The sequence below is a fragment of the Mastomys coucha genome, unplaced genomic scaffold (genome assembly GCF_008632895.1).
Source record: "Mastomys coucha isolate ucsf_1 unplaced genomic scaffold, UCSF_Mcou_1 pScaffold18, whole genome shotgun sequence".
NCBI classification, from domain to species: Eukaryota; Metazoa; Chordata; class Mammalia; order Rodentia; family Muridae; genus Mastomys; species Mastomys coucha.
In genome coordinates this window covers 3,062,046-3,072,278 of record NW_022196900.1, presented here as the reverse complement: position 1 = coordinate 3,072,278, position 10,233 = coordinate 3,062,046, and the positions used below count along the sequence as shown (strand labels likewise).

Genomic DNA, 10,233 nt, shown 5'->3' with positions numbered 1-10,233 from the left:
ACTCAGAAATCCACCTGCCTCTGCCTCCCAAGTGCTGGGATTAAAGGCGTGCGCCACCACGCCGGGCTTCTCAGTCCTAATATTACTACTCTTGAATTGTGTGTCTTTGTAGCTATTTTATTGACATCTCCTCAATCCTTGAGCAGGTAGCAATGAAGCTAGCTCAATAGAAGAGTGACCACCTTGCTAGAGCCCTGGGATCTGCCTCTAGGATTACCAAAAACCAAAGCAAAGTGACCTCCCCCTTCCTCAAGACTTCAAGATTTATGTTTCCCCCTCTTTTCTTTCTTTTCTTTTCTCTTCTTTTCCTTTTTTTTTGAGATAGGGGTTTCTCTGTACTAGCTATGGCTATCCTGGAACTCTCTCAGTAGACCAGGCAAGCCTAAAACTCACAGAAATTCGCCTGCCTCTGCTTCCCACCACTAACTCCAGGCTGCCCCCACCACCCTTTTTAATACAGCATTTTAATCTTTTCTTTTTTTGTTTGTTTGGGGTTTTTTTGTTTGTTTGTTTTTTCGAGACAGGGTTTCTCTGTATAGCTCTGGCTGTCCTGGAACTCACTCTGTAGACCAGGCTGGCTCGAACTCAGAAATCCATCTGCCTCTGCCTCCCAAGTGCTGGGATTAAAGGTGTGCACCACCGCCACCCGGCAGCATTTTAATCTTTAAGGCAGGTGATTCAGAGCTCAGTACATAACCTGGGGTGGATTTGAACTTTGACCAGATCCTTCTTAGTTTCTCAGTGCCGGGACTGTGAGTGACCACACCCAGCTGGGAGTCATGCTCTAATTTGATGGCGTCCTCCTTTCTAATCTTCAGTTATTTTAGTTCCTCTGCCTTCTGTTCTTTCTTTTCTATTTGCTTTGGTGTATTAGTTTACTTTTCTTTAGTTTCTTAAGGTATAAACATTTTTTCTTCTTTCTGGTTTAGTTTAGTTTGAGACAGCCTTTGTAGCTTGGTTGGCTTGCGGCTCATGAACCTCCCTTCTTGATTCTTGAGTGCGGAGTGCTGCTGTGATGGCTCATTGTCAATATGTAGTTTTATTTTACCTTTACATGTTATTTTTAAAAGTAAAGAGTGTGTGTGTGTGTGTGTGTGTGTGTGCGCGCGCGCGCGCGCGCGCGCGTGTGCGTGCGCATGAAGGGACAAAAGCTTGCATGTGCATGAGTATAAACTCACCTGCACATGCAGGCATATACACACACATGAAGATAATAAGCATGTCATGGTTGAGTATGCAGCTTGGAGGGCAACTTTGTAAAGTTTTCCCCTCTTGTCACCTTTATATGTGTTCTGAGGATTGAACTTAGATCACCAGGCTCATGTAACCTGCTGAGCCATGTTGCCAGCCCATTCACCTTGGTAGTAGTTTTTCAGTTGTTTAAGACAGAGTCTCACTGTGTAGCCCTAGCTAGTGTGGAATTCACTCTGTAGATCAAGCTGTTCTGAAGAAATGCCTGCCTCTGGCTCCTCAGTCAGTGGTAGGATTATAAACTTGTGTTATGTTTGCTCTTTTTGTTGATTCTAAAATGTATCTTTTTTTTTTCCATGTGTAAGAAGTTTAACTGAGAGGGAGAGAGGGTGCAGTATCCGAGAGAGAGGGGGAAGAGAGAGAGAGCCTAAAATGTATCTTTATTTTATATGTATAGATGTTTTGCCTACATTAATGTGTGTGCACCATGTGTGCCTAGTACCTGTAGAGACCAGAAGAGGGTATTATTATTATTATTATTATTATTATTATTATTATTATCTTTTGAAACTGGAGAAATAGGTGGTTGTTAGTTGTCTTGTGGGTGTTGGGAACTAATCTGGGTTTTCTGCAGTAGGTGCCATTATTAATCTCTGGGTCATCTCTTTAGTTCCTATCTCCTACTCTTCCCCCAGACATTTTAAATCAAAAGTAATATGCAATGTTTAGATCTGCTATGAAAGGCAGTAGAAGGTACTGTATTAATATGGGGCAAATTGGTCTGGTGTGCTTTTAGCTCCCTAAGCATCCATGGTTTGCTATCATTCAGAAATGACTTTCATCCAGACTCCAAATGTAATGTGATCTCTCCCTGTCAGGTTATAGTTCTTTTTAGTTGTTCCTGTCTCCTTTTCATTGATCATGCTGTTGGGCTTTTTGTCTACAACACTGGAACTTCTCAGGTGACGGTGGGTCCAGGGAATGGTTATTTAGTGTGTAGTAGGAATAATGAAAGTGTATTTAAGTTTTTTGAGTATATGGGAAAGATCGCATTGACACTGTCAGGACGTGTGGGGTGCTGAATTTCTATACAGACAGTTAAGCTGAGGTAATAGCATGAAAAGATTGGGACGACAGGCTTGGCATTTAGATTGGGCATAATAGGCCACAGCTGCTGGAATTTGTATAATTGCCCACCTACATGAAATGGAAAGGCCTTGTAAAAAAAAAAAGGTGCTTTATAATTCAGAAACTGCTAGTACCCCCTGCATCGTCAAGTTCCTTGAAATGAATAAAATTTATAATAAAAGGTGAATGGAGCTAGGCTGTAGTTCAGTTGGTACAGTGTTTGGCCAGCATGCACAAGACCCTGGTTCAAACCCTGGTTTCACATGAATTGGGAGTGGTGACATAAGCCTGTACCCTAAGCACTTGGAAGGCAAAAGCAGAAAGGTTGGATATTTAAGATCATCTTCTGCTGTATATGTATAGTAAGTTTTAGCCTAGCTGAGCCTACATAACATTCTTTCTTACTAAAACAAACCTGAGAAAAGCTTTGAAGAAAAGCTTTGCTGTGTTGGTTGAGACTGTCTTGTTCTGTCCCTCCTGAGTTTCTGATCACCTTACTTCTTTCTCCTAGTGCCATACTTGATCAAGTATTTAGGATTTTAAATATGTGTTCAGGAATTAATGCAGACTTTAGTAAAGGATCCTAACTTAGTCAAGCATGGTGGTGCGTGCACAACTTTAATTCCAATGCTGGGGGAAGCAGAGGCATATGGATCTGTGTGAGTTCCAAGGCCAGCACAGTCTCCATGGTGAGTTCTGGGCCATTCAGAGATATACAGTGAGATCTGTCTCACAAAACAAAACAAAGAAAGAATGAGAATTTAGGGCTAGTGGAGTGGCTCATCATATAATGGTACCTGTGATCAAGTCTGACTAACCTGAGTTCAATTCCCAAGACTCACATGGTAGGAGGAGAGAAACAATTTTTAAACTTATTCATTGATCTCCAAATGTGTGCTATAGGATGCCCTTCCCTTAAAAAAACAATAAATGTATATTTAATTATAAAAGTATAGTTAGGCATGGTACTTAATATCTAGAGTTCTATCATTCTAAAGGCTCAGGCATGAGAATTGCCATGAATTTGAGGCCATTCTAGGTAACAGTGACTTACTGTCCAGACAGGGCTACATAATAAGACTTTGTCCTAAAATCAACAGCAACCCAAATAATAGCGACAAAAATTTTCCCTCTAAGTAGTATCCTGGGCCTGAAGAGATGGCTCTGCAACTAAGAGTGCTTGCTGTACAATCTGAGGACCAGAGTCTGGATTCTAGCACCCGTGTGGCAAGCTGGGGTTCCATTCATGCTGATGAACCCAGCTCTGAGGGGTCAGAGGCAGAGGCTTTTTTGGTTTTTCTGGCTTCTATCTAGCCAAGGAAACATGAGCCCCAAGGCTGAGGAGAGACTAACTCCTGACCCTGTTCATACTGTCCACACGTAAGTCAAGTAGCAGTCAAATAGATTGTCAGTGTGAGTACACAATATGGCTTTTTAAGAAAGAACAGTAACTGAAGAAGTACTTTTGAAGTAATGTTAATTTTACTAGAAATTTGTACAGAGATTTGGCAGGAAGTTTATATCTTTTACCTATTTACTTCTTGGCCTAATCCTGGTATATTTTCAAAATTAAGATACTGTATAGGAACCAGAAATAATGATGTATATGTCTCTAATCTCAGGACTTTGTAGATTGAGACTGAAGAAAGAAGAGTTTAAGACTAGCCCGGGCTATCTAGTAAGACTCTTATCTCAAGGAAGTAAAAGAAAATCCAGTCAGGCTTGGTGGCACAGTCTTATAGTCCCAGGTACTTAGGGGCTATAATTATGACTTCAAGGCCTGTCTGGATTATAGAGAGAGTTCAAAGCCAACCTAGGCAATCTAATCCAATTTTGACATAAGAAGTCTATCAAACAGCTCTGTCTGTCCCAGAATTCCTTCTGTAGAGATTCTCCTGCTTCTGGAGTGCTTATAGGAAAGAAAGACATATGCTACCAGCCTGAGCAATTTAGACTGACTTTGTCTCACGACAATAGCACACAACAACAACAAAAATATAAAACAGAAATATTTATCACTGGTAAGTGCTTGCCTAGCATGTGGGAGGCTCTAGATTCAATTTCTGTTACTAAACAAAAACAGCAAACCATCAAACCTCCACAACCCAAGTGAGCTCTTGTAGTTCTGACACTGTGCAATGCTACTGATATTTAACTGCTCTATGTTAAACATTCAGGAGCCTGCTTTCTAAAACAGGGTCTAGAATGAAGAATCCTATTTTCTGTGGAGCTGACTGAAATCTTTTCCCCATTTATACATTTGTAAGATTGTAAGAGAGAATTAACTTCAGAATTAATGAAGTAATTTAGCTGCATTCAGTTAAATGCAGATCTTTCCCTTCAGGACTTGGATGCTCCTGAGTACTGGAGCACAGGCAGGTGGCACCACCACAACTGGCATCTTGCTTTGCTTTCTTCCCTACCTTCTCAGTGGGAAGGAAATCCAAGTAAGCAGCATGGCCACTAGGTCATTGTGAAGGAACAAGTCCTTTATGCTGTTTAATTGGATGGTAGTTTTCTTATGCGAGCAGGTTATAAATAGTCCTGAGTCCCAAGCTAGCTACTTCCTTCCTCCTTCCCTGAGATGAGCCCCACCTCTCAGGTTCTGTGATGGTGAGAGTGTGCTACCATACCTGGTTAACCAGCGTTTCTCAGAGTCATGCTTAGTGGTGGAGACTTATCGTTGACTGACATTCCAGCATCTGTTGTAGTATTTTAGTTGCTAAAAAGTCTACCACTTTTTGCTTCCTAGGCAACGGCTGAACAGATGCGGCTTGCTCAAGTGATCTTTGATAAGAATGATTCAGATTTTGAAGCTAAAGTTAAACAGGTATGTTTCTATCAAAGGATACTGTGATTTTTCCTTTCTTAGTTAAAAAAAAGTATTTTCCCTTTAATCCCAGCACTGGAGAGATGGCTTAGTGGTTAAGAGCACTGGCTATTCTTCCAGAGGACCTGGGTGCATTCCAGTACCCATATGGCAGCTCTTAACTGTCTGTAATTCCAGGTACAGAGGATTCGACACCCTCACACAGACATGACTGTAGGGAAAACATTGTATATAATATAAAATAAATTATTTAAAAGAATATTTGTATGTGAGGGTTTTGCCTACATGTATATATGTGTATCATGCATTCTTATCTAAGGATGTCAAAAGGGGACATTAGATCTCCTGGAATAGGTGTTTTGGATGATTCTGAGCCCTTGTTGAATGCTGGGAACTGAACCTATGTTCTCTGCAGCAGCAACAACTACTTTTAACTGCCGAGTCATTTTTCTAGCCCCTGCACTAGTTTCACTAGGAATTTTATTTTTAAAATAAACGTATTAATTAGTCTGAACTTTTGGGCCTATCATCAAGTACTTAATATTGGTAGCCAGATGATGAAATACGGCATGAGCATGTTTATGTTGACAGTAGAATCTCAGTAATTAGTGTTTGCATGTGACCAGTGGACTAGACATTTGTGAAATCCCACTGACAGTTCCGTATACCTAGATTTAGAAAGTATAACTTTTGACGGGCAGTGGAGGCACACGTCTTTAATCCCAGCACTTGGGAGGCAGAGGCAGGTGGATTTCTGAGTTCGAGGCCAGCCTGGTCTACAGAGTGAGTTCCAGGACAGCCAGGGCTATGCAGAGAAACCCTGATTTTTTTTTTTTTTTTAAGATTTATTTTATTTATTTTATGTGGATGAGTACACTGTAGCTGTACAGATTGCTGTGATGCATCATGTGTGTGGCTGGTGGGAATTGAACTCGGGACCTCTCCCGGCTCCTCTCAGTCCAGCATAATTCACTGTAGCTGTCTTCAGAGGCATCAGAAGAGGGCATCAGATCTCATTACGAGTGGTTATGAGCCACCATGTGGTTGCTGGGATTTGAACTCAGGACCTTTGAAAGAGCAGTCAGTGCTCTTAACCGCTGAGCCATCTCACTAGCCCGCAAAGTCTGATTCTTATTGTATGTCTTAATAATTGTATGTTCCAGATAGTATAGATAGCTTATATCAATAGCTAAACACTAGGCAAGTGTGGTGCAGTTGTATGATCTTATCTACTTGAAGGGCTGAGGTAGGAAGACTGAAATTTAAATGGTTCTCACTAAATCTGGCAATTTAGTGAGAATCCTGTGTCAGATAAAAGTAAAGGTAACAAGCTTTATCTTACTGTAGAGTGCTTGTCCTTCACTCTCATAGTGAAAATGTGAACATAAAGCACTGGGAATCCATAGAGTGGTTAGAACTGGTAGTCCTGTGCTCTAATGTAAAGATCTATGCTTATGTTTATTAGACCAAAAGGCCTCCTTAAATTTTCTTAAATTTATTTACTTTTGTAGTGCTGAGGATCAAGCCTCATACCTTCTAGGCAAATGTTCTTACCACTGAACTACAGATGCAGCCCACAAGATGTGTGTTCTAGACAGGTGTTCCTATTAATTAGCTTTGGTACTGCAGACATGAATCTTGTGAAATGTTGAAATCAAACCGTTTTGAACATGAGTACATGTTAAAATAATTAAATTCCACTCATACACAACACTTATGTCATAGGTTTGTTCCCCAATACTTTAGGAAGATGCTAAGAAGTTCGTTAGGCTGATTAAAGAGAGTGGGCTGAAATTTACTTTTACTGCAGTTCTAAGATGTGCTCAAGTTTCTAGAGACAGTATTATGCTTAGGAGAGTAGCTGTGAGACTGTAGGGTGTAACTAAGTTTGTATATAGGATGTTCTAATGCAATTAGTGAATGCTGTCTGTGTTCAAACGAAGTCCCAGTTTACATTTATGAATCAAAACTTTGCAAGTTCTATGTTATTCACCTAAATTTGAGCATGATCTAGGAGTTCTGAGAATGTCGGTCTGTGCATATGTTGTGCAGTTTCATAAGCTGAGGGTTGTGGTGAACACTTGTAATCCTAGATTGGGAGGCAGAGGTAGGCTGATCAGTTATGAGTTTGAGTTCAGCCTTGTCTGTATAGCAGGTTGTTCCAGACCAGCTACCACTACTCAATTTTAAAAAAGAAAAAGAAAAAAAAGACTTGTCTTTGCTTAGTATTATTTGGGGGACAAAAGGGGCTCAGGAATCTCAACCTGCTCTTTGAGCCTAAACTTTAGTAAACTAGAGTCTAGAAAAGGCGATCATGCGGAAGGACAGCGTAATTTTGTATTTGAATAGAAGAATCACAAATACTGAATGTCTTTTTTTTTTTTTTTTTTAACTTTCCTTTAACCATTTTCTGATTCTTTGACTAGCTTATGGAAGTGACGGGAAAAAATCAGGATGAAAGCATCGTGGCCCTCCATGACTGTAACGGTGATGTGAACAAAGCTATCAATATACTGCTGGAAGGAAATTCTGACACTGTAAGTATCACCCACTCACTGGTCTAGCCCCAGTGTCAGGTTGCATTTCCAGTTTCCCTGTGGATGGAAGCTGTGTTAGAGGGAGTGTTGAGGGAAACAGCCCTGGCATCATTCATGTTATAGACAAGCACTAGAGGAAAGTTCCACCAAGAACAATAACTTGGGTGGCTATTTTTTTCAGCCAACAGTTTCTGAAAGTGTCCAAGCTGAAAAGCTTGTGGCTCCAGACTGCTCATTTTAGTTACCACCTCTGGCCACCCCTTATTGGTCTTACTCTCTGCTTTATCCCAGGCTAGTCTCAAACTTGCTCTGAGGATGACATTGAACTTCTGATCTTCCTGTCTCCTTTGTTCTAAGATGACAGGAGACACCCCCATACTTGATTATGCAGGCTGGGAATGTGAACACTCTAGGAGCACGTTCCTAACTTACAGCCCTAGCCCTACCTTTTTTTTTTTTTTTTTTAAAGAAAAAAGATGTATTTATTTTGTTCTATGTATGTGGCTATGTATCAGGTAAGCGCCTGTTTCCCTAGGAAGTCAGAAGGCATTAATATCCCGTAGATCTAGAGTTCTGGGTAGTTGTAAACCACCATGTAGGTGATGGAGACTGAATCCATGTCCTCCTCTATAAAACAACAGCAAGCACTCTGTGTTGTTGTTGCTTTTCAAGACAGCGTTTCTCTGGGTATCTTTGGCCTTCCTGGAACTCCCTCTGTAGACCAGAGTATCTGCCTCCAAGTGCTCTTAACTGTTGAACCATCATTCCAGCCCTTTCTGCCCTTATTCTTATATCTTCAGACTAACTGAAAACCAGGTTTTGCTAACTCCTTATTAATGAATTTTAATGAATTTTCCATAGGCATGTTCTTTTGACCCTGACAATGCACAGACATAGAAAATAAGTTATAGTGCTTGAAAATCATACAAGGATGTTGTCCACTCTGTTCCCTTGATCTCTTTATGGAAATTGGATTGTATTTGATTTATATTTCTAAACTGAGGAAACTATTTCAGAGAAAATTAGAACAAATAATACATCGTGGTTTTCTTGGGGCTGGAGAGATGGCCCGTTGTCTATAAGCATGCTCCCTAGAGGACCTGAGTTCAGTTTCCAGGCCTCTACTATGGTAATTCAAAATGGCATATAATTCCATTATATGAACTTAGACACACACACACACACACACACAGAGACACACACAGACACACACAGAAGGGGGGAGCAAGGGAGAGACAGTCAGACTGTCTTAGTTTTAAAAGATTTGTGTATTTTATGTGTATAGATGCTTTCTTTTCATGTATGTATATACAATACTTGATAGCCTTGTACATGTCAAGGCCAGAAGAAGGTGTCAGGTCCCTGAGACTAGAGTTATATGTGAGCTACTCCTATTTGGTTGCTGGAAATCAAACTTAGATCTTCTGGAAGATCAGCCAGTGAGTGCCCGTAAGTGCTGAGCCATCTCCAGACCTTATATGCACATATTAAAAGTGTGTGTGTGTGTTTATTTTATGTGGATGGGTGTTTAGATGCATTTATGTCTATGTAAGCCAGAACGGGTTATCAGATTCCTCAGAACTGGAGGTACAAATGGTTATGAGCCATCCTGTGGATACTGAGAATCAAATCTGGGATCCTTTCTCTGGAAGAGCATCCAATGTCCTTTCTCTTTTTTCTTTTTCAATACAGGGTCTCACTATATAGCCCTGACTGTCCTGGAATTCACTTTTAGCTTTGAATCCATATTCAAGGCTGGCCTTGAACCCACAGAGATCTGCCTGCCTCTCTGTTTTCTGAGTGCTGGGATTAAAGGTGTTAGCCATTAAACCTGACAAGTACCATTCTTTTCAATGTTTGCATTTAGTCACATTATTGCTTTGAGGGGAGGTTGTTACAAATAGTCACTTAATAAAATTGGAGTGCTGTGAGAAACCAAATACTGTGACTGTATACTACATTTTAAAATTTTGATGTTGAATTGGGCAGTGGTACCTTTAATCTCAGCACTTGGGACACAGAGGTAGGCAGATTTCTGAGTTTGAGGCCAGCCTAATTTACAGAGTGAGTGCTAAGACAGCCAGGACTACACAGAGAAACCCAGTCTTGAAAAACAACAACAACAAAAAATTGATGTTGAATTGAAATTGAAGTTTTTGGGCTGGAGACATGGCTATGCAGTTAAGAGCATGTGCTGCTCTTGCAGAACACCTATACAATAGCTCACAACTGTTTGTAACTCCAGTTTCAGGAGATCTGGCACCCACTTCTGACCTTTGGTTGCTAGTCAAGCATATTGTAAACAGGCCTACATGTACGACACTCTCATGGTGGCATATGCTTTTAATCCTACCACTAGGTGGTAGAGGTACACCTAGATACTTTTACGTATTGCCATTTCTTTAGCTTCTTTAAATATGAAATAAATATAAATTTGGCAATGTGTTGGGTAAACATTTTACTTTGAGTCAGTGTTTTATGTAGCATGCATCACTATGCCTGGTTGTTTGTGTGTGTGTGTGTGTGTGTGTGTGTGTGTGTGTATGA

At 40.5% G+C, this 10,233-nt stretch overlaps 1 protein-coding gene across 1 annotated transcript in view; it reads left to right on the top strand.

Annotated features, from left to right (window-relative positions):
• The window catches only part of Ubap2 (ubiquitin associated protein 2), an 88,059-nt gene that overhangs the window by 33,762 nt on the left and 44,064 nt on the right, over positions 1-10,233 (top strand). Inside the window, exons 4-5 of the mRNA XM_031376734.1 lie at positions 5,072-5,149; positions 7,576-7,686. Of these exons, the coding sequence (XP_031232594.1) occupies positions 5,072-5,149; positions 7,576-7,686 (189 nt within the window). The remainder of the gene's footprint in view (positions 1-5,071; positions 5,150-7,575; positions 7,687-10,233) is intronic.